General features: G+C 39.4%; 1 protein-coding gene across 3 annotated transcripts; it reads right to left on the bottom strand.

Moving 5' to 3' along the window:
- Positions 1-2,823: 2,823 nt before the first annotated feature.
- Positions 2,824-12,474, bottom strand: spartb (spartin b). 3 transcript variants are annotated; one of them, XM_073484305.1, is made up of 9 exons: positions 12,254-12,474; positions 10,943-11,754; positions 6,923-7,120; positions 5,469-5,610; positions 5,157-5,351; positions 4,906-5,064; positions 4,726-4,816; positions 4,523-4,569; positions 2,824-4,062 (listed from the first exon to the last, which is right to left on the bottom strand). In XM_073484305.1, the coding sequence occupies exons 2-9, from the start codon at positions 11,747-11,749 to the stop codon at positions 3,956-3,958; spliced, it is 1,746 nt and encodes a 581-aa protein (XP_073340406.1). In that variant the 5' UTR covers positions 11,750-11,754; positions 12,254-12,474; the 3' UTR covers positions 2,824-3,955. The 3 variants fall into 3 exon arrangements, with proteins under 3 accessions (XP_073340406.1, XP_073340398.1, XP_073340414.1); XM_073484297.1 differs by lacking the exon at positions 4,523-4,569 and having other exon boundaries at positions 3,758-4,062; positions 12,254-12,414; XM_073484313.1 differs by lacking the exon at positions 2,824-4,062 and having other exon boundaries at positions 4,422-4,569; positions 12,254-12,414.
- Between the last annotated feature and the right edge of the window lie 12,789 nt (positions 12,475-25,263).

The raw sequence follows: 25,263 nt of genomic DNA, 5'->3' as shown, positions 1-25,263 counted from the left end.
AATCCAATTGTCACTTCATCGATTGTTGATCGCGTTTGAGATGTGCCATGAACTACACGTATGATGTTTGTCAATTCAAAATGTAATTTTCCAAGTCAGTAAAGTCACAGTTTTGTCGTAATTTAGGAAAATATCATCTAGTTTTGTGTTAAACCGCTCGGTGAACTACATCCTGTCGCTCAACTGACGTCACCAACACCAACGTGGCCGCCGGCTCGGCTCGGCACAGACACGGTACTAAAAAAAGGTGAAAATCACCTTATTTGTGACCAATAAAACGGGTCACATTGACAACTGCAGGTATGTGAAAGTGTAGATGGCAAGTTGTGTGTCCAAGCTTACACACAGGACCGACTGCACAAGGTTTAAGTTACGGGTTGGCTGTGTAGTCTTTATTATAAGCAACGTATTTCCAATCTTATATTTCATTAGTTTTGTGACATACTGCGACTTCATTGACTTGGAAGAGTCAGTGTAATGAAAGTCATGCATAGGTGCGTCACACCCAAAGCTCGTCTATAAGCGTGATGAGCGGCTGTACCAGTGGGTCCATGACACATAGCCTTCTGTACTTTTATGGCTATCAATCATTTTTCGACCTGATGCAAACAATCACTTTATCACAGGGCTTTTATCCAGCTGGCATCTGAAGCCATAATTTACTTACCTTCAAAGTTTGGAAGGTTCAGAAAGCCACTGTGTGCTGATCAAGCTGTCCCACTAGCCTGAAAGACCTTAATATAATGGACACACTTGTGAGTTGTCTAGAAAAGTTGACTTACTTTTCTCCCAACTCAAACGACCTTTATGTGTGTATGAGGATGAAGTTTGGATATACACTAAATTAAACCCTTAAAAGGATAGTGATAAGGCTTTCAGTGAATATTGGATCTGACATTGGGCCCTTAGGACCTTCAAAGCTGTATCAGATGTAAGATAACATATTAAATGATCATATTACAGAGTAAGACTGTCTGTGATATTGGGATATATAGCCTAAATAAAATGTACTTGACTAAAAGAAGAGCATAATGCACTTTTCATCTTCACTTGTTTAAACCTTAATATGTAAATTAACTGTTTTGAATATGAAGGAGACATCCGTGTGGATTCAGGGCTGGGTTTGCCTGCAGGTCCAAATCTGAGCTAAAAGATTAACCTACAGGGGGAAAGCATTATTCTGAAAAGGAAAGTGAGCTCCAGGCTTCTCTTTATTCTGGCAAGGAACAGAAATGGAGGTTGGACTTTGCAATTTGCTTAAATTCTTGTGTTTTCTGTTCAGTCATGGGCTAGGTATCTCTTACATCCTGTGTGTGTGGGTGCCAGAATCCTACTTTGGACAGAATTAGTTGATTGTTGACTATCAACAAGCAGCAACCCCACTAGGTACATGAGCAACCTGAAGCCACAGAAGAAACGGTACAAACTGTCAAAGATGGCCATGGAGTTATTATAACCGGGGAAGTTAATTTTTAGCTTTAGTTAATTTGAGTTTTTTATGACAAAGAGAGCAAAGCCAGCTGTAAAGAAGTCAGCTGACATCTTATTTATTGTATTTTTTGTGTGTGTTGAATTGTTTGAGAATCTTTCCTGCAGTGTAAGTCTGATGACATAGTATTTAATTTCAGTTCATGACTCAAGAAGATACACTCAGCAGATGATGTATAAACAAGTAAATCAGCCATTTGTGACAATAACCAATAACTCTGATAGTGGATCAAAAGCTTAGCAGACCTTTGACACAGTCCACAGGACATGGTAATTCCATTTTGACTGGACTTACTTGCGAATGCTAAAGGTAACTTGTGCCTCCTTGATGCTAATCCTGATTGGAGATGTTACTGATAATATGCATAATACAAAGATGTAGATGTTTATGTTGGTCGATACTGCATGTCTGAAGTTGGAAGTTTATGTTTTTTTGACAGTTTTCTGCTAGAGCTGCATTGTTGTGATTTGCTTGACTGGGTCTACCTACAGTAAGTTGGCATTCAGTACATGGTCCTCATTGTGACAAAGTCTAGTCTAGTGGTCTGTGCATTTTTGAGTAATACTGCTTGCAGTTTTTCACCATTGTGTTGTTACTAAAAAATACAGATGGCACTTTAGGGTTGTTTTTTTGTACATCTTAAACTGTGTAAGAATTATGGTATGTTCGCACCTCTTCACTTTCTGAGGTAAATAAAGCAGATCAGTCTTGTCGTATTTTCCATGTGACTGTAATAGTCAATATACAAGTGGATTTTTTGTGTTACATAAATGGGAAGCCATTGTGGATAACCTTTTTTGTCTTCTGGTTGTATACAATATTTCCTTCATTTCAGTAAAGAGTAATACTCAAATTTTGCCAGTATTTAACTCTGACATGAATGATTGTAATCTTAGTCATTATTTCAGTATATTTAAATTTGAAATTTAAATTGTATTGAGTGAAATTCAACTGACTCAACAGCACAAAAATACCATATAGCCCCCGAAAACCTTGTGGGATTTCATACATATGAATTCAAATACTTTACGGTGCTTCATTTCTGAAATTTTACTTAATCACAAGACTTAACACTCGATACAGAGTCATTACTCCAACCAAGGTTGAACGAAAAATACAAAAAATATGTTTGATTTTTTTCAAATTGGCCATATAATAAATTACTAAATGGTAATTAACATGTTGTAAAACATACAACCACTAGATGGCGGTATTACGCTGACAGATTCAAGATGATGTTTAAACAGATTAAGGCTGCGCCAATCTATTCTGCTCTTAACACGCAGATCACAAAATAAATGGCCACAAATCCCCAAATCTTCAAAGATACAGAATTTCTTTAAACATTTTATTTTTTCAAAAAAGGTTTCAGGTTGGAAATAAATCTCAGTTCGCAACTAGAATACTTGAAAGCTATCTGAAATGAAAATTACATTGACCTGCTCAGGTCTTAAAGCTGGAGTTTAGAAAGAGACACACCAGATCACTCAAAAAAAAAAAAAAAAGTTAGCATCACACTTCAAAATTCACATTTTGTTAAACACTATAAACATTAACATTTCAAAGATATTTGGATAAAACTCAACTGAAATCCAGGAGACATTAATGTAGATTGCAGCAGAAGACAAAAAAAAAAAATCAATTATACAGTTTTAGACTCCTCAGACTTGCAGTTGAGACATCAACAGTGTTCAATAGCCCTCATTCACAGGATTGAGGGTTTAACAAAAATACACAATAGACTATATAAACTTTAGTTTTACAAACCATTAGATTTTAGCATATCATTTGATAGTTGCAGGCACAGTCAACAGCAGTGATGACGACTCATTTTAAACACCACAGGGAAAAACAACAGTTTAGCAGACGCTTTTCTGTCCAGAACAGTTACATCTGGAGATAATGATATACAGATAATATTTTTTATAATTCATTCAAAGTATTTAAATTGCACTTACCCTACCAGGTTAAACTCAAACACACAGATGCTTTGTGAAGATTTGGAAAGATTCAAGTGTCAAAATAACAAAAATTCAATGTTTTCTTAGTACAAAGAGCAGAATTAAAGTGGTAACTATTAGGATAAGTGAAAAATACCTCAATGTTATATGTGTATCAATATACTGAACACTCAAACTGTATGTTTTAATTTGTGTTATCTGCTGTTTTTCTTCATTTAGGTCCATATACCTTAATTTAAATAAAGATTAAAGTGCTTAGGAGCTGTATCAATATATAAGATATGAATAACAGTAGTAATCTCGTGAATATAGATCATATTTTATAAATAAAGAATATTAAATATAAATTTATTTGATAGAAGAATACAAACTCTTCTTTAAGGCAGAATGAGGCAAGGCACTACTGGCTATTTGCCTGATTTTTCCACTTGCTTCCCGTTCTCTGGTTTTTCCTGAAGATTGTAGTCTTCCAAAATGGCCTGCGCAGTGTGCTTGCCAGTCCTTTTCACCACAGCTTTGATCCCCAGGTTGTCAACATTGAAGGCAGTGAGACCGACATTAATGGCAGAATTGACGGCATGGTCTGTGGCTTGTCCTGCTGCTGCCCCGTACCTTCGTCAGAAGTCAAGATTGGATGAAATGTCAGAAGAGGAGGCGAGAAACAAGAGGATTTGGAAAGAATTGAATAATTAGCAGTGCAAGGGTTGCAAAGATGCCAAGCTGTATGTGAATTTTAATGTGAGGATTACACCCATGCAAGTGCGCAATCTTAAATTAAGAAATTTCTGAGGGCTAGAATGTGAATATATTTTGTAGTTATTTTTCTCATCATTGGAACATGTGGCACCAAATCACACAATATAGGGAGATTTTAAAATCAGACAGGACAGAAACGTTACTAATTGTGAATTTTCCACTAGAAACATTTAAGAAGTCAGTGAAAAGCAGGACCAAAATGTGAATTGTGACACATGGGCAGGCAGTGAATTGGCACAGCATAAAGAGGCTCATGTCATGCTCTTAATTAGCGGTGCAAAGAGTTAAATAGCTGTGTATAATTAGGGCAAATTACATTTCTCCTCATTAGGTGGGTCAAGGATTTTTTGTAGACCCCTAAATCTGCAAAGCAAATTGAAAAGTACAGTGAGTGAGTGCACATTTTGCATGTGTAATGCAAGAGGTCATTTGCAACATACACATCAAAAACATTTTGATCACTGTTTAAGTAAGTGACAGTGGTCCGACATGCAATTTGAAATAAGAAGGAAGACTTACTTATGTTTTACGGTGGTGACTGTCTCTGCTGCTACACTCGTAGTGATGTTCTTTGCTGCTACTTCCAAACCAGTCCACATGGTCGCAAATCCTGGACAAAAACACAAGATACAAAGCACGTTAGGCCATTTTAGTACTTCCCTTGTGAACAACTTTCTCTGAAGTGCAGATGCACTCTACCTTGCACTCCGCTGGCAGCCACCACCATGGCTCCATCTATGTTGGAACGCCCATCCTTGTCTTTCTTCATAGACTCTGGGATCAGCTTGCCTCCGTGTTTTTTCACGTGTGGAGCCAACTCTCGACCCACACAGCCGGCAACTGCACACACCCCGTCCACTGTAGTAACACAGCATTAGTTAATTAGAGGTCCACTGCCAAATAACAACACAAGGTTAATAAAACATGCTGACTGGGGACAACTTAGTCACCTAGAAATTGGCTGACTTTGACGGCTCCTCCTGTTGCTTGCTTGGCAACATGGAGGCCTTTGGTGACCGTGGGGCTGACGTGGGTGGGTTTGTCCTCTGGAGTGATATGTTCTCGGAGTTTAGACGCCCCTTTGTGAATGGCCTTGCCTGTGAACTCAGCCCCCTTCACCAGGCTCCAGCTGAGCCAGGACGCACCTGAGAGGGCAACAGAATCACACAGAGCTAGTCATGCAGTCTCTAGTTTTTCCTGACTAACTGTTACTAAACTAAAGCCTAAAAATATTTAACGGGAAAGATGCAGTTTGACCTCACCTGTCAGAATCCCACTTGCCACCTTTTCACTCCACTCAGGCAGAGGTTTATCCTCCTCTGTCGCCGCCGGTGCAGCCTCTTCAGGTGTTGCGATGGGCACCTTCTGACTGAGATTAACGGTTTCTGCAGCTTCATCTGGAGCCTGATCATACAGACACATTGGTTAGCTACTGTTTGATGAAGACAGACAATGTGGGCCAAAAATAAGATCAAAACCATTGGACAGCTTTTTGCTACTTTGTACAAGCTGTACACATCTCCATTCAGATGCTTGTCTCCAAGTAACCCCTCACACAATAGCTCCTCTTATTATTCTGTGCTTCTTCTTACAATGCACTTTTTGTTTGCCATTTTCAAACGTCTCTGTGCAGACAGAAAACAGTCTCCCTTTGTGCTGAAAACCTTAAATCTTCTACTTGACCCAAAAATAAAAACAACACAAAAGTGCCTACTTGCTGAAAGGGAATCACGTCCATCAGAGGAGATAACTAGCTTGACTGCATTCATCAGAAATGACCTTGTTTGGCATCGATCTGAGCCAGCGTCTCTCCCTCCATCATGGCTGAACTGGCGCTAGTCTTTCAGCTGCAGCCCTGAGGTTGTTCTAACTGCTGCAGATAAGAGCATTATGACTGATTAATTCTCCTCACCTGCCTGTCTCAAATCCCCACAATGCTGAGGCAGGGGTGACTTGGAAAAGTGTGCCAGCTCAGAAGTAAGCAGCGGCAAGAGTTTCATGCCAGGCCAAAACTATGAAACAGTTTGAAAACTTCTCAGTCTGCAGCCTCAAAGCAGCATGTAAGGGGCAACTACAATCTTTTGTCCTGGGAGGAACAGATTTAAAGGGACACGTTTGGAGATATTTGCCATAGGGATGTCTGCTGTCTTTTTTTCACTTTTGAACACAACAATTATAAACAAAAACAAAACATGTGTGTTATGTGTGAGGTCAAATCTACTCAGGTGGCCACCTGACCTAAATCGATTCCTCCGTATCCACTGATCCACTGATTTGTTAAGTCAACATTAGCAGCTGAAGTTCACCATTCTAGTGTTACATATTAATTATCATGGAACAACTAGACTAATGAGTTGGATCTCAGGTTTCAAAGAAGAGGCAAAATGAAGATTAACCCACTTCTACATGCCTGTAACCACCAATAGCAGCAGAGCACTCAAACTTCACAGCGTCACTCACTAAAATAGCTCTTTGTGTCCCACTGGCACAAGAGGATTTGCCAAAAGGCGTTGTGTAACAACTCTTTGGTGACCACAAGTATTTATGTGAACATATTTTAATGTGCAAACAGTGAGTGGCATTTGTTGAGTTAGAAAAACAGCATAAAAATAAATGGCGTATTAATATATATAGGCCCCTTTCTTTTTTGTTTCCCATGGAGTGTCAGAACATTGTTCTTGTTGTTGTGCTGTTGCAGATCCGAGAGCACGCTGACCTGAACCCTGAGATCTGTCATCTGGGACAGCAGGTCCTCGAACAGCGCTCTGTTTGCAGCAGGCAGCTCAGAGGATAGCACCACCCCCACATAATAGCCGGGGCCTGGCGCCATCATGTCCGGAAACATAAACACACCAGTGTTACACAGCAACACCGGAGAGTCCATGGCCATGAGAGGGTAGAGCCAGTCACACACCTGCAAGAAAAGGAAAGTTTACAGAAATAATGAAGCTGGAAAATGTGATAATAAGTAAAAAAATAAATAAAAATGATGTCATGATGATATATATCAGCACAAAACATTTGTTTCGCCGCCCTAATATACAGCAAAATAAGAATGATGACTGGATTTACATGGAAGTCTGATGTTATAGGGGATGAGAGCTCTGCAAAGAGATATGGTTAAACTATAAGTTTTCAAATGACCTTACATGTTGATAGTGATTCTGCTTAGTGCAACACAGTGAAGTGTCTGAGAGCAGACAGACCAGAGGACACTGTCTCCCTCTGACTGCCGCATGTCTAACAGGATTATGGGGCATAACAGTGTAAGCGGGGTTAAGATAATCACTTGCACTCATGTGAATCGCTGACGTCACCCGCTGGCAATACCACCTGGGAAATTCCCCAATGAAGAGTCAAATTTCAGTCTCATGATCCACTAATGTCGGTGCATTGGCCGTTTGAACAGACAGCAGGGGAAAACACCAAAATAACAACACAAAAGTGCTCAAAACAGGATGACTTGGATAAATTGGAATGATTTAGTCTTTTAACAAAAAGCTGAGCCGAGGTGTTTACACGGCTTCATGTAATTTCTTATCTTATCACACTTGTTATAGTGTTTACATATGACCTGCACATTTACAAACCAATCTAGTGGTACAAAGGCCTGATGTTGTGTACACTAGCTGGGGACAAAGGAACAGTGGAGCTAAATGTGAGCTGGTTTATTTCTCCTTTCACGGACTAAATTACATTAAGACAGATTAACAGAAATACCTGGTGAGCATCTCAGACTCATCTGTGCAACTGGGGGCTTTTTCTTATGGCACAATATTTCTGTGCCATAAGAAAAAGACAGCTAATGTTTTACATGGTGACACAGATGCATGATGCAGAACATTCAGAAACTGATTAGTTGTTAGCTAAGCGGCTCTATAGCTGCCTGACTGCAGGGCTTTTCCTTTATTAAGAATTTTAAGGCAAAGTTCCCGTCTTAAAAAAGTCCAAAAATAAAAACTTATTTACTGGCAGTAAGTAAACCTGCCTGGAGGCATTTATTGCATCACTTTCAACTATGATTGCAACAGCAGAATCACCCTAGTGTGGTTCATGGTGAAAAGAAAAACCAGCAAGATGACTGCCAAAAGCATAATTCAAATTACTAACAAGAGGATGTAAACGGTCAGGTCTGACAGAAAAGAGGATAGCGACTTCAGCAGAAGAAGACGGATGATGCCAATCAGAGTCGCGATGGTAATCGAGGACCGGTTTCAGTTCAGAACTGGTTCCAAATGTCAGATCCATCAGAATTATTGACGCTGGCATGTTTGCATTGCGAAATAACTGCGTAACTCGCTGCTGAAAAATTGCAACAAGAGGGAGGAGGAGGAAGGAGGAGGAAGAAGGCCTAGAGAGGGAGTAAAGGTCCAAAGTGTTGCTTCATTTTACAAAGACAACAGTACTTGTTGTGTAATGTCTGTAAAATTATTATTTTACGTAAGGCTGGAAACACCAGTAACATGCTGCTGCTGAAAAATCTTTTTTTGCAACACGGGCTTAAATTACAGGAATGCCGTGAATCGCCTTAGGACGAGTGCCACTGCCTCCCAACTAGGGATGGGACGATGAAAGATTTTATTGTGGATCGTGATGCAAAACACTCAACACAAAACATACGAGTTGATTGTGGTGAATTGGAATAATCGGGATAATCGTGACTATCCTCACGAATCATGAATGACCGCAAAAGGCTGTCTAGCTCACTGACGTACAGTTTTGTATTGGTTTCTTTTTCCTTTAAGATTTAAGATTCTTTAATTGATTGTTTTTCACTTAAAAAAAAGAGGCGTGTCCTCTCTGTGATGTGAGACAGTGCAAACTGGTTAGTACTGCCAAAAAAGGAGGGCAGCGACTTCAGCAGAAGAAGACGGATGATGTGGATTAGAGTCGGGATGGTAATTGAGAACAGGTTTCAGTTGTGAACTGGTTCCAAATTGTCAGATCCATCAGGGTTATTTACGCTGGCATGTTTTTCTGACAGTCACGCATTGCGAAACAACTGGGAAAGTCTTGTGTCTACGCTGCTGAAAACCTGCAACAAGATGGAGGAGTAGGAAGGAGGCCTAGAGGGAGTAAAGGTCCATATGTTGCTTCATTTTACGAAGAAGCAGTGCTTGTTGTGTAATGTCTGTAAAATTATTATTGTATGTAAGGTTGGAAACGCCAGTAACATGCTGCTGAAACATCTTTCTACGCAACATGGGCTTAATTTACAGGAATGCCGTGAATTTGACACTCTCGAGTACCACTGCCTCCCAAACAGGCATCGGACGATAAAAGATTTTATTGAGGATCGTGATAAATTGATCGTGGTGAATTTGCATTATCGGAATAATTGTGAGAATCCTCACATGAATGACTGGAAAAAGCTGTCCAGCTCACTAATGTACAGTTCTGTATTGGTTTCCTTTTTTCTTTTCTTTTTTTTATTTGCTAAGCCTGTCACCATGGCTGAAGGTATGGCTTGCACATTGTATCTCCCATAAAAACAACGTGTGTAACACAGATGTGTGTAAACAATATCCTTTATTGTGCTGGAAGAGCTTATGATTTTATATGATACGATATGATATAATGACTAATGTAAGATTCTTTGAATGTTTGTTTTTCACACAAAAAATGTGTCCTCTCTGTGATCAAACAATACAAATGTTTGTTTCCTGACAGAATTGAAGGTTAAAGTGATTCCAGTGTGTTTTAGTGCAATTTTTAAGTTTTAAGAATTAGTTTGATGAGTATCAGGATAATATCATGAATTGAAATTATGTTGGACAGGATAATCATGCCTACTCCCAACGGAGCAGCACGTACATTACCTAGTGTAAATATATGCACCACATTTGCATATTCAGTTGTTTTTTTCTTTGACTGAGACCTAAATGAAGACTAATGCTGTACAAATATTCAGCTGAGAACTGGTTCCAGATTAAACAGCAGGGAAAGACCTGACCTTTTGCACACCAGTCACATGCACACATTTCCTACACTATCTTCAGAATCACAAAAAAAAAAAAAATCACAAAAGAGTTGCAGTAATACTGAAATGCTGTGGGCCTACTTTTTTGCACGCACAGACAATTGATTAGGAATCCTGAAGGGAATCGATGAAGAATCTGACCTTTACGCAGAATCAATAAAATGGATTGGTATCAATAAAATGTTATAAACTCCCACCCCTAAATGAGAGGCCGCATCAATGCAACAAATCAACTTGCTTCCTTGCAAAGTTGCAACTTTCATCTGAATGCGTTTGTAGGTTGCAGCTGTAATGGACACAAGAACATAACAGTCAGCCGTCACCTCATTAGTTAATGAAGTGCTGCTGTATCTGATTGCATCAGATTGTACAGGTGTCACCATTTCCTGTTTTTTTCTGATGTCCACTTTGAAGTAATGCTCTGTCTGATGTGGGATTTCCCAGGAGGATGACATCATATCCACAGCCCCATTGGGATTAGGGCACTGAGTAAACAGCGCTCACATGATCACGTTCACAGGGTGAAGGATAGAGATCATTAACAGGCCTATCTTCTGCTGATGACTCACAGTTAAAGAAGTCTTGACGAGCCGAGCAAACGGCTTACAAAATCAGGTTAAAGGGCACAAGATTCAAGAGATTTGGTGACGCAGCGGTGGTGACATTTCGATTGCACTTTGACATTGCATCAAGCTTTATACCAGAGACTGTTGAAGTGTGCTGAAACACCTGGGGGAGAAAATTGTTTTCTCTTACCTGCAGAAATGCTGGTGGTCGGTTGGGCACTGTCTCAGAGTGATCACTAGTAAACCTCACCAGCCGCAGGTAGCCTGGGTACGACGGAGCGCTCACTTGCCCTTCAGGTGTGACAAAGAATATCTGTACACCATGAGGGATGTACAGCAGCTCCTCTCCCTCTTCACCCATGCTCTGAGGAGATGGTGTCGAGTTAGATGTACGACTGTAGAACTCATCCCCAACCAGCGACATCTCCCCTGATTCTGTCCCGTATGAGATAGCCAGGTGGCCGTCAGCCGCCTGAGGAGAGTAAGCTGGAGGCTGTTCGACTGGAACCACAGGCTGTCTGGTTGGCGACAGAGATGGACCCTCCATCTTGCCTCCTACAGCTCCTCCTGTCTGGCCATTACCAGAGAGGAGGTTTGGTGGAGCTGGCCTGTCTGGCTGCTTTTTGGTGGGCAGGTCTGGGTAAAGACCCCCTGCAGACACACTGTCAGCGCTGGGTGTGGGTGCAGAATCGGGGTCAGAGCTGGTCTCTAGGATGGCCAGACGGGTGGTGATGTTGTTCAGCGTCTCCTGCATCTTCTGCTGCATCTGTCTGGCTGATTCCCAGGAGCTGCCGACACACTCCTCCCCGTGTGAAGGCACGCTGACGGCCCTGAGGAGGTGCTGTCGCCCTCGCTTGTACAGCTCCAGAGCCTGGGTCTTGTCTCCAGCCTCGTCTACTGAGAGCCCTTTGTTGATGCACTCAAAGGCCCTCTCATAGCCATCTTTGATCACCTGAAGTCTGGCATTGTCGAAGGCATCTTGTTTAGCTTTCTCCATTCCCTCTGAAACAAGACAATCAGCTGGCTGTGAGTTTGCTGTGTGCATCCAAACATGGGCTGACATCAACACATCACCAATAAAGCAGACTGTCAGTCACTTCAGCTGGAACTGAACACACTTCTCCATACTCTTGCTTCAGGCAACAGGTTACTCTACTAACATTTCACTGCTTCTCACCTGTTATATCACATCACTTAGAAAACAGTGACACGTACAACTGAACTGACCCGTTTCTTTCACTGATGATCAGAAGCATCACCTGATTCACTTTAACTAGTTGTGTGCGTTTGTTTATCTGTATAACAGGTCGCTGAAGTAAGCTAAAAACATGCTAAACTTGATGACAACACGGCAACAATGGCTAATGTCTCTGCTCACCTGTTACGCCACTGTACCAAAAGCACACGAATACAACAGTGACAAGTCTGTTGTTAACTTAATTTTAATAGTATTAGCTAGTAAGCATTAGCTCCTCTAGTAGCTAACGGTATCCACGCTTACCCCAGTGAGCGAAAAACTCCGACGAACAGCTAATTAGCCAGTTAGCTGTGTTATAGCTAACGATCTTCGTCACAACAGATCCTAGAGGCTTTAATTTCACTCAGCAGCCGTCTTCCTGAGCAAAGAGGTGCTCTCTTCAAGACTCCCCACAGCAGAGTGATGATGTTGCACAAACTCTCCACAGTATTGACCTTTCGAAACAAACGTATCGTGACCGGATGCATCGATGTTTCGCTTCAACACGTCAAAATAACGTCCCCCTCTGTGTCATACGGCTGCCTCGAGCCGAAGCGTCGCTTTTAGTTTTAATTTGAAAGTGTTGACCGGAAGTCTTAGCGTGCTACCTTGGTTGCATCGACGCTAGCTTGACTTGGTTTTTCATGTGTTGCAGTTCGTCATTGTGGCCACTAGAGGGCAGCACACACTCATTGGAAATACGTTTAAACAGCGGCGCTCGGCTCGACTCGGCCCCTGGTGGAGATGGTATTGTGGCATTTTGCTGCCCTCTAGTGGTCACAGCGGGGAACTGCAGCATATTCAATTTAGTCAAGTTGACGTCGATGCAAAACAACACTTCCTGGTTTGTACTTTCAAAATATAGTGAAAAAGATGGAGGCGTTCAGAAACGACAAAAAAATGTCACAGTATCTGAAAACACTGTGTGCGAAACAATGGATGCGCATTTTCAAGATATATAATATGAGAGCCTACCTTTTGATATAAACCTGCAACAATTCGGGAGACTCTCGACGTGTGAGATTAACTTCCGGTAAGTACTTTCAAAATATAATGAGCAAATTCAGGTAATTGGGAACGCACAGAATTAGCATAAAATCCTGTTGTTAAGTGTCCTCTGATGATGTAGTGGTTTCTTTAGCTGGCAAAAAAGTAAGCAGGAAACAAACAAACAACCTCCCTACCCTCATTTATAAAAACAGATACATTGTTCTGCTTAAATCCACACTAACACTAATGATAACGACTAAAACAAACCCCAAAAGTTTTATAAATAATATTTTTAGACTGAAGAGACTCACAAACATTCAGAAAAGCTTTGTCTTAACCCTGTTTATAAAGGCATTTCACCAAGCTGTGGTACTGACCTCTTCTCAAAAGGCAAACCCAGCTGCTGAGAAAGTTGTATTCCCATGTGATTTCCTGTGGCAAGACCCGACACTAGTTTGATTCATGTGTTCAGGAGGCGACCACTTTAATGCACAATGTGACCTTTCCATGTTTGCTGCTGGCCACCCACAGCAGGAGTCTGAATCACGAGACTGACTCTGAAAAAAAAAACAAAAAAAAACATTGGTTAAAGACACAGGAAATGGCCACACTGTTTAAACAGTTGTTGCCACATAATTATTATTATTTCAGATGATTCATTAGATACACAGTTCTCAGGGTCCTTGTGCTTTTTTGTGCGTCTTTTAAATTTCCGACAGCAAATTTGGAAATATTCTTGTATGTGAAAAGTTAGTGTAAGAACACTAGTGTAAGATAAATGTTTATTTAGCTTTGGATACTTGTCAGCTTTTCGTGAGCACCACAGGGGAGTAAATGCTGAACATCAGCTTGTGGTTTTGTTAAAACTATCTATCAGTGCTGGTGTCAATACAGCTTACAGACAACTGTTAGACGAGCAGAGTGCTGGTAGGTGAAGACTAAAATCTGCAGAGGGCGCCAAATCCAATCTCAAATAAAAGCTCTGATGAGATTGGAGAAAGACAGAGTGGTGTTTATACTGCTGTGGCTTTAACTTCATCAAAACAGCTTACAGCTCTCATGATTTAAGGATTTTGCCTGCGCATGGAAATCATTGTTGGCACAAATGACCATTAAATTGCTTTTTATCAGCATATGGGCATTAAACAAAAAAGGCCACAGGCTTTAAAAGTCTGCAGTGAAAACCAACATGCATAATTAACTAAGAAGTCATTTTTTTCATCAGCTTTCATGTCTCCGCTTTATTATTCCGACTGTCGCCTGTTTTTGCACAAGTCCAGATAGTCATTGTGAGCCTGAAGCAAACACATGTGATTAACATCAGTCTCATCACCATATTGACAGTTTCCCAGAATGTTTGCTGCACAGATACCACAGCACTGGGACCAGACTGGACACGCTCTGCACACATGTGGAAGTAATACAGTGGCCTCATGATCATATGCTGTCATAACCAATCATGTTTTGTTTTTCATCACAAACACAGAACATATATTTATGGGGAATTGAAGCTCAGCCCTTAAAATACTGGTGCTCATTATTTTCTTAAATGTCATGTTTACTATTGTGCATAGTATCACAAAGTGAGTGAAAGAGAATTTGATGATGATTCTCCTTTAAATGCAACACACAGCATTTAACCTCTTTGCACTACTCTTTACTGTATTTACTCAGTTGGTCTCGTATGCACATGCCGTGAATCATATGTGTATCATGCTCTACTCACCACGAGGAAGTTGTAAATTTATTCTATTTTGTCACGGTGGGTTTAACAGCAACTAATGTCTGTAACTGAAACACACTGGAGGTGATACAAGCGTTCAGTCTTTCATGTTGGTTCACATGTGGACAACACATGTGCCCATCATTGTCTTGGAGGACTGACTTCTTTTAAATCTATAGAATCGTAAATGTGGTTTGGTCAGAGCAATAATTTGTCACCCAAATAAAAATGTACTTTCCTTTTTTTTCCACTGTGAAAAGTCGGTCATTATCTCTGGGAAAGTTAGGCGAGGTTTCATAGTCTGCAAAACATTTCTGGAGCTTCACAGCAAAGCCATGCTGCAGCATTCTCCTAAACAGCTGACGCAGATGGGGACTTGTTTGAAAACATTAAAACAAAAACTGAAAAAAATGCCTCAATTAATTAATCCAACTCTGGAAGCCCTGAGATCCCAAATTAATTTGAGAAGACATGATTTACACCCTTTTTTAATGCTAAAATCTTCAGTGTAGCTGCGTCAGTAGTGGGTGCACAAGCTTGAATGTGTGACAAAGGTGTAAACATCTTTATTAATACATTTGGGATCTCTGGGCTTCTGGAGATTTAGATTACACCGGACAAGTCTTATAGGTTATTTTTGACAATCTACTTTAGTTGTGTAGGAAAATGCTGCAACCCTGTTTTGCTGTGAAGCTCCAGAAAAGTTTTATGGACTGCAAAACTTCACCCAACTTTCCATTCACATTGTGAGTAGATAATGACTTTCATTTTTGGGTGAACTCATCCTTTAAAGTAAGCGCTGGCAGCCACGTGTGATGATTCCAGCTGCAAGGTTAAAAGTTAGAGTGACATAATTAATACTTAATTTTTGTCTTAATTGTTGTTGTTCTTCATAAGCAGTTCCCACACGCAAAAAAGCCACAATAAGATTTTTGTTAATCTGAAACAGCCTGTCAGCATTCTTTGCACAGACTGATAAAACAGTGATAGATGAGCAGTGACAATGATAAATGAGCAGCGATAATTGAGCCAACGTTCAAATTACATGCACGTGGTCGGTGTTAGAAAAAGACAATTCAAAACTGTTTATTGGCTTCTTTGATCTTCTGCTACTTTAGCTATTTAAATTCACTGAGCTGCTTCAATTTTGACTTTTCTCCTCAGCTAAGCTGCATGAATGTTACACACACATTTAATTAAATGGCTATAAATGTGAATAATTTATTATGGAAGAATCCAGTGGATGAAACTGAACGTTAATCTACAGCTCTGTACTTATTTTTACAAGCTGCTCTGTTGATCACTTCTACAATACTACCATTAGCTTTTATAATGTCAGTTTTCCCCCCATTAAAAAAAAAATCATAAAAATGTTTTGCTCCACTTTCCCCTTGTCTGACCTCTTATTTTCCTAGACTGCTGGTCTTCAGTTTAATCACTGAGCACATCAAAACACACCATCCCACTCAATGATTAGTTTTTGTTCTTCTTGCCAGAATCTTTATTTCAGCTATGGATACATTTACAGGAATCCTTTATATGCTGTTCTATACTCTGCTGTGCTTTGTTGCAGACATAAAAGGCTGTTTTTGTTCCATAACTTATTGTATGTAATATGAACATGATGTGGTCCGTGTTTATGGATCGATGATGTCACCTAGATACATCTCTTTGGTTGGTGTGTCATTTTAAATAAGGACAGGGTAGGTCAGAAGAAAGAATGAGAGCCTTCTTTCATTAACTGCATAAACACAACATTGGTATCAAACTTAGTGCAGATACAATGTAACCCCCCTCACAACTCCTCACAACTGTCAAAGAGACACAAAAACTTTATGTTCACAAACTGTGATCCCTACCAGGCTTAACATAGCATAATGAGTTTAAGGTCAATTACCAACACGTACCTCGTGCACTAAGCATATATTTTAATATTTTAATGAACTAAAAATAATGTTATGAAAACGTATACAAAATGTTTTCATGCTCATATTACATGTCGTCACTGATAACTTTCATGTAACTGTACTGGAAAGTGTTTTTTTTTTTAATGAATTTGGATTTAGCTGAATTATGAAATATATACATTTGTCCCTTTAAAATTACAATTATATAATTGTTGTAAATAAAATGACAAGGTTATGACACATCATTATGATTGGGTTTAATAAACATAGAAATAAACATTCAGCAACCTGATCATTTTATGTATATAACATATATATTTCCTGTTATTATGACATAGAATTAAAAGCTCAAAAACATTTTTTTTCATTGTTTGATTAGATTAGACCAAGTTCTGTATAACTGAGATACATTTCCAGTCAGACAGGGGTCATGTGACACATTTATTTTATGTCTGGTGTACTAACCTAAACATTTTGAGTACAAGCTGTTCCCAAAAACTTTTTAAGTTGAGTGAGCGAGTTGGGGTTTACAGTGTAGAGCATTATAAAATGGGACTTTTTGGTGCAAAAGCAAAACCACAAAATATGCAGCTCTAATGTCAGCCCTTTTAAAGTATTAATGTGTCATTTGTACCACAAATAACTGATTTCTAAAAACTAATGTCACTGAAACAGCACTAGGTCAACTTAAAATCATGCTTTCCTTTAGTGTTTGCATCAGCTGCAGTCATCACCTGTAATTAATGTTGTCAGTTTTAACTTGTAGTTTATAGACAGATAGTTTGGTCCATTAAATGAGCTATCAATAAAACAAGGAACACTACAAAGCTATATGAAGATAATTAAGCAGACATGACAAGCAACAAAGTCTACAGATGCTGAAATTGGTAAGGAACAATGTATGCTGTCACCAAATACAAATATTATATCAACAAACTGGAAAAAGTACAAAATGTGCAGTGAATTGAATTCCATATGTTTCAAGTTCCTAAACTGATCCATTAAAGCGTGATTGAACCAACTATACCATAACTATAAACAGGAGCAGATGGAAAGTATGCAACCAGGACAGAAGGGAAAAACAGATAGCACATGACTCCAATTAATGCTAGTGTGAAAACTCATGTTTTCTGTCTTTTCCTACTGAAGCTGTAAAAACAAAGCTGAGGAAAAAAAAAAGCCAGCTGTGTCCTCTGTCCCACATTTTGTTATTTTGGAGACACAAATACATACCTCTCATGCACACTTAATAAATCCCACATGAATTAATGCAGTCAATAACAGATATCACACTTGTCATGCTCATGCTCATGTGGTAAGTTATTGTCCCCACAGTGCAAAGAGTACTGTCATTTGGAAAGCTAGCACCTTACATCTCAATGATGCTGGACTGGAACTATCAAACTCGCTCAAATAACTGGCTTATGCTTCAATTCCCCCCTTAGCATGACCTGAATTTGGAAAGTCAGCCTTTTCTTTTACTGCCCCGAACTCTTGGAATGATCTTAAACGCACACTAAAAATCAAGACCAAACTACCATGTGGTCAATTTAAAACCACACTCACAATGCTCCCATATGTAACTGTTTTAACTTATTTCACTTTATTCTCATCTGTGTTTTATCCTTTTTATTTTCAACTTGACAACCTCGTCAACATTTATTAAACAACTGTTTATGGTAAAGTTACAACTGATGTTCATAATACCTTGTAAATGGTAATACATGCTGTGAAGTTATCTATAAACACTATTTATTTGGCCATAATAAAGTTGCAAACCTTTACAATTGCTTAATAAATGGTTTATAACGTTTGTTTTTTAATTTAATCAGCTATAAATTTACCTTTATTAATGATATACCTATCATAAAGTGTTACTAAGGTTTGAAGTGGAATATACTGTTTACAATAATTCTCTCCTTCAAAACCAAAAACTTGCTCTGGTTTCAAGAAAAGTGTTACCCTGCAGCCATGGCCGCACATCTGGGGGGAAAAAGGGGGAAATGTCTAGGGCCCAGCTGCCACCCAGCCCATACAAGCCAGCTTTAATTAAGTTCATCCTCATGTAAGCAATGGTATCCAAATGTTGCATCTAATTAAAATCAAAACAACAAAAATACACATTTTATTATTGTTGCTTTAGTAAAATGCAGCCTGTTTCTTAATGAAAACCCCCTGAAAATAGGTGGCCGGCCACATGACGCGAGAAATTTTCTGATCCTTACTAATTACTAGCTATTACTGGAGTGAACTTCCTTGCAATGCCAGGACCTGCACATAAATTTGGATGCCAGAAAAAGAAGGAGAAGAAAAAGAGGCAGCTGGCAACAGCTTTAGAGCCAAATATTAATGTAATGACCAACTTTTTCAGTCTTCAGCCAGACTGAAGATGTGAACAATAGCCAGGAGGTAACATGACAAGCCAAAAGGTAGCTAGCACCTGTTAGAAAGAGGATGATGTAGCTAATCACAAAGACGTTTTGCATGTGTGTAGGAGAGAGTGCGTGTTGGTATGAGAACAACAGTTTTGGGGAGGGCCCATTCACCGGACCTTTTCAGGGGCCCAGCCTGCCAGCAGCAAGTTCACAACAACCTTTCAATGAAGTTTTTATTTAGCCCCGTTAGCTTCTATTCTGTTTTCTTCTTTTCTTTTGTTTACATGATTAGCAAATACAAACTAACTGCAGATACCCATGACAGGATACAATCATTAAAATATAAGTATTATTAGTGTTTTAGAGAAAAATGCTAAAAATGACTGTGTCAGACGTGTTACATATACTGTGTTGCCTCAGGTAAACGTCTTTGAAACTGCTGTCATTTTGACAGCCTTCATTTATCATGGTAGGATGTTAAGACATTTGAAAACAATCAATCACAAGGTACATAGTGCTATAGGGAGTAAGGGGTGTTAGATCATATCAGGAAGTCAGTTTATGAGTGTATACTCTAGTGATTAAGGTGGACAACACTGAAATACAATAACAGAGTGTAAATGTGCATTTTTAAAAAAAAAATTTTTTAACAAATTTTCATTGTCCTCATAAGTTACAGGAGGCTGATTAAAAAACAAAGTTTTCTTCCACTGATGGATGAAGAAAATGGGACTGGATCACAGTCCCCTAGTAAACCTTTCCCTGTCCTGTGATTTATGGGCAGAGAGATCCTGTTCTTTTCTGACTCCAAGAAGCACCAGAGTCTTGAGATATCCTTCCCGAGGTGAAACAAGGCTCCAAGATTGGGAAAAACACTCTGTCCGCTGTAACCGCTGTGTCTCAAAGTGTGCTAAATATGGAATGGGTTACAAGTAATCTGAAACAGTCTTGTACCAGGAGTGATTAAGTATAACAGGAAGGTAAACTTTTAAGTGCTCGCGCATTATAAAAAAAAAAGCGTCTTCAGTAAATCACTCAGCTGTTAAAAAGTTATTGGCTTTACCAGGGGCAAAAGTAAGTCATTTCAGCAACCTGCCAACACTGCATGCATGAGCACTTTACCTCAGGAGAAATGAGTCAAAGATACAGTAAATGACGTCATCTGCACTAAACTGAGGTATGTTTCTCATAAACTTCAACCCGGGGAGGTCGTTTTTCCCGGGCACAGTTTAGGGTTAAGACATTTCCCTCGGTAAAATTCCCAATCCCAGATATTTTAGCTCAGTTTGCCCCTCATTTCTTCTTGTCCTGTAATTACATTAAAGGGACTGCTCACTCCAAAATCAAAAATGCATGGCCAAGTACCTGTTCTCGGCTTTTCTCCTGTGTCCTCACACTCCTGGGTCAGTGGGCTGCAATGAATTTACACTACATCACAAAATGAGAAAAGAATTAGATAGCTAGTGTGCTGTTTCAGTAGTTCAGTAATGGGTTTAGTCTGTGTTTTTCTTGCAGTTGGTTTGTAAAACAAACAGCCAGGGGCAGAGGTGACATGGCTAATTGGGAGCTGTAGTTTCCCCAATAAACACATGAACCTCTTCGGCTGCTGCAGCTGCAATGTCTATGTGCTACTTAGGCAGAGCAGGCAGACAGGGTTCACAGAATTGACCAGCAGACCAGAGGGCCAGCTCTGTCTACCCCAGAGACACGCTGGCAGTAAAGATTGTCTCTGGAGAATGAGTTACACTGAGAGGAGCTGCAGAAGACCGGGAGAGAAGTGGAAGAGGTTGGTGTGTTAGCCGTATCAGAACTGCAAGAAAAACAGACACAACCAGAGCTATGCTATGAGTTAACAGTTTGAGAGAACGCAACCAATCAGAGGCGGAGTGGGTGGGTTTTGGAAGAAAACCAATGAATCCATAACATTGCTGTCTCTACTCATGGAGGCTAGCCAACTAAACTAACTAAGCTAGCTAATGCTACAGCTCAGCTGCGGAGGAAAATTAATTTTTACATCCTTTGCTGTCATGAGCATGAGCCTCGCGTCCATGAGCAGATGTAAGCTTCATTTTGTGCTGCTGTGACATGTTTGGCGGCAACTCACACCAAAACAATCTAGATGGATAAATAGCTTGACAGGTACGATGCCTTTAAACTACTGAGGAGATTGTCAGGTTTAATTTTGACTGTGCATGGCTCAACTAGTGAATTGTGTTTATGTGGTTATGGCTTTCTCCCAGGCTACAGCACATTCAGTAGTTCTGCCGAAGTATACTTGTAGCTACATATTTAGAGATGTATCACTCTTCCATGCAGCTTTGTGTGTTTCTACTTACCAGTAGAGAAGTTGTACTTCAACCCCACTAATGTTTATTATGTTGTATGTATTGTATACTTTCTGGACAGAACTGGAACTGTAATGTACAAGTAACATGTAATTGCTTTGCTTCCAGCTAGTCTGATGAACCACATTTCCATTTTGAATCTAAAATGTTGTCTGAAGTCATTACAAGTTATCCTTACACATTGCCTTACACACTGTGCACTTCTGCGTGAAGTTATGTCAGGCCACATTTTATAGTCATGGCTGAGCTGCTAATCATCATGTACCAGATTCAGGAGAAGTAGTCAGGTCAAACATATCTGGCCATATTTGCAAGTGGAATATCTTGCATGTGAACCTAAAGTCACTGACCGCGTTTGAAGTATTTCAAGTAGATGAGCCACACTAATGACAAAGCCAGTAATGGAAGTTTCACAAACACATGCAAACATCATTGGTGCAGTTTCCCAAGACAGTAAAATATCATTGGCAGGAAAGAGTGGGAGGAAGGCCAAACATATTGGGTCTGCTGCATCAACATCAGGACAGCCAACAGCCGATCTCAGCGATAGAAAAATAAGAAACATACCGAGAAAATAAGGAACATATAAAGCATTCCTCTTGCACTGAATTTTACAAATCTGTTGTAAACTTTATTCAGATGTAGAGATCTTTTAGTGATAAATTAGATGCTTTTTTAAGGGTGCAGAATACAGTAAAACATGTAAAACAGAAGCCATTAATGGTGCTAAATGATTGAATTTATAGCCCAAGCCCAAGCATTCAGAGAGAAAACATTCTGTAATTATCATCAGAAGGGCTTGTAAAGTGAGTGTTGAAAATAGCATGATTAATGGCCTGAAGTTCTACCTTGAAATGCAAATATTGCGTAGAATCACATTAGTGTTTTTTTTTGTTTGTTTGTTTTTTTGCAAACATCACATACAGTATGCAACACGATTCAGTAGAAGGGATTTGTAGACCGAAACAGTGTCAGAAAAACACTAAGATAAACTCCCTGGGAGGTCCCATTTTGGCCATGTCCTGTTTTTAACACTAGATGGATATCATATAAAATAGTCAAGCAAAGTCAAATAATTTGTAACATAATCCACAATGTATGTAAGAATACAATACTATACAAATATTGCTGTACAGTATCACTGTCACCACTTGCCTCAACACATCATGACTTACAGCACTCTTGGCTAAAAGTGTGGAAAAATGGGGATGTGTTCAGCATGCCAGCACAGAGAGAGGAATGCATCAGCTGCATTTAGGTGTGGCTCCGCTATATTGTCTTATCTCAAGGCTATGACTTGAAACAATCAATTCTCATTTCAAAAACTTGACATTTAGAGAGTGTAATAAATTCTGAGTAATCATGTATGAATAACCTGGCAGAACATAGTGTTAAGGTATTACATATTTAGTATGAACCTCACACAACCCTATGACATGACTTTACCTTTGTAGTTGGGCACTGCTCATCCTTTCACAAACCCATAAAAAATGTTTTCTTCAATACCATTATGTACATTATCCAGTTTCTGATGAACCTTTGGTGCAAAAAGTAGAATACATCTTGTAGTCTGCAGTAAAACTTTCACAGACTCTGGATTTTTCCACCAGGTAGAGAAAATGTAATTTGAAGTTATTAAGTAGGTAATGTACTTTTTGTTTAATGTCAAACCATATCAGATGCAAAGAAGAGACTTTATACATCTTAAAACAAGCCTAAGAAGGATCTTTAAAAACATTTCAATGCTGTTTGAACATCACTTATTCTGCCTACTGGTTCCAATGAATAAAATATGAATTATTATTAAACATATTAATAGTTTTTATGGACTTCACCATTACATCACATGGAAAAATCTAAAATATCCTGTGGGTCATTTGATACACATTTTCCTGTTATTTAGCTTCATACATCCAGTTACTTTTAAGGCTCTGTCCTGAATTCAAAATAAACTTCTGTGGGTTTGAATCCTGCATGACAACATGAATATGCAATAATGGACTTGCTGCAGGGGGATTGTGAGGTTAGGTCTTAATGACACTTTTTTTTCTCTATAAATGAAATTTATGCTGCACACGAAAAATCTGTTCCTTTCAACTAAGTTTTTCTTTCAGAGAAAACAACTTATGTGGAATTTCTAACAAAAAGTCTTTGTGTTATAAAATATAATTAATGATTCCGTTAGTTTGCCTACTAAGAATATTGAGCTGTGTGTTTCTGTGAACTTCTGTCTCCCTGCAGGGATGAGGAAACACTGAGCCAAGACTCAGACCATCGCACTGCCACTGCCTGGATGGAGAGGAAATGGCAGACTGGAAATCTGGACCATGAAAGCACAGGGAATCCCGTCTACGTGGCTCATGGCTCCCAGAAGCTGCTGGAAGAGGGGAAGGGGAGTGTTGCTGGCCACCAGCTAACTGTTCCTTAAGGAAAGAGTGAAATATTGCCCTCCTACTCTTGTGAGCAGCAGCAAAAAAACAAGATTCGTATGTGTAGCCTGAACAAAGATTGTGAATGTGTGCACTAATGACTTAATTATGAACTCAAATGCAGTGGACAGTTTGTAACACCATTCGGGTCACATAATTCAAAGTTTCCTGGCTCCTTACTGTACATGTGTCGTCATAAATCTCTTCTGACTCACTGTAAAAAAACACTGAATACTTGGTTTGTGCTAAACATAAGTAACCACAAGATAAATGTATTTTGAACGGGTTTAAGTCAGAATAAATAAGTAACTTCAGTGACTTTCTTAAGAGATCACTCTTATTTAAGTTGGTTCACTCATAAACAGATTAAAGAAAAAGAGTGGTCAGAATTGATGCAGCAGAGGGAAAGATATCTAAACTTATAGTTCAAACTCCACACATGCAGAATCCTGAATTTCCTTTAATGCATCTTGATAGAGTCTTTTTATTGGAGACATGCCCATTTGTAATGCAGGCTTTCTGTTAAAAAATTCTCCAAGCTCTAGCTGGTGTCATCACTCAGGTTTTTATCTCAGACTAGACAAAACATCATCCAAAGCCAACACAGACATTATACAGATGTGTTTATACAGTGAGGGGCCGGAAATCCTAGGAATTATGCCTTTATTGGACAATTCCACAGCTCAAGACTAATATCCAATGCCACCTTTACAGGAAGTATAGTATCCTGTATATAGTGAGGTGGAAAGTAAGGACACTGAGGTTGGTGTGGTGGATGCGCATGTTGCACATCCAGCCCAGTTGCCGGGATATAATGTTAGCAGTTATTGTTTCTGCAGACAGCATATACGTCCAATGTTGACATTTGTGCCAAACCTGGCATATCACCTTCACATTAGTTGTTTTACGGGCACCTTTCACAACTGTAGGTGGAGGGGATGGTGATGTTGTTATTACAGCCAACAAGGCTGCCAAACGGCAGACTGCAATACGAGGCACACCACTGGATATTTTTAAGGACACCTGGAGACTTTTCCATCCGTTTTTGTGGCGACAAAACCAGGTGTATGTATTTTGACCCGTTTTTTTTGGCATGGAAAGTGGGTGTTTTTTTAAGTAGACCTGCATACATTTCCAGCAGTTATTGTGCTAACCAAAACCAGCTATTTTTCATGAGAAGTCGGACCATCTACATCTGTGATAGTGGCAACCAAAACAGGTATTTTAAGCCAACTATGACTTTTTCCTAACCTTAAACAAGTGGTGCGCTCAGTGTTGTGACTAGAGCGAAATATAAAATTCAACCTAAACAAACGTAAAGTTGCAACATAAAGAAATGTTCAGTTTGAACTTATCTGTGGTTTTGTGGAAATGTATTTAGCCAACATTTATTTTGGCTATTAGGTTGTACGAATCAGATTTCCATGCAGGACATTAGAATTTGCATCCTGTTACGTACCTGCAGTTAAAATGTTACTGTAACCGCAATCTCTCTCCAATATTAA

The sequence above is a fragment of the Pagrus major genome, chromosome 2, assembly GCF_040436345.1.
Source record: "Pagrus major chromosome 2, Pma_NU_1.0".
Classification (NCBI taxonomy): domain Eukaryota; kingdom Metazoa; phylum Chordata; class Actinopteri; order Spariformes; family Sparidae; genus Pagrus; species Pagrus major.
This window is presented reverse-complemented; position numbering and strand designations above follow the sequence as displayed.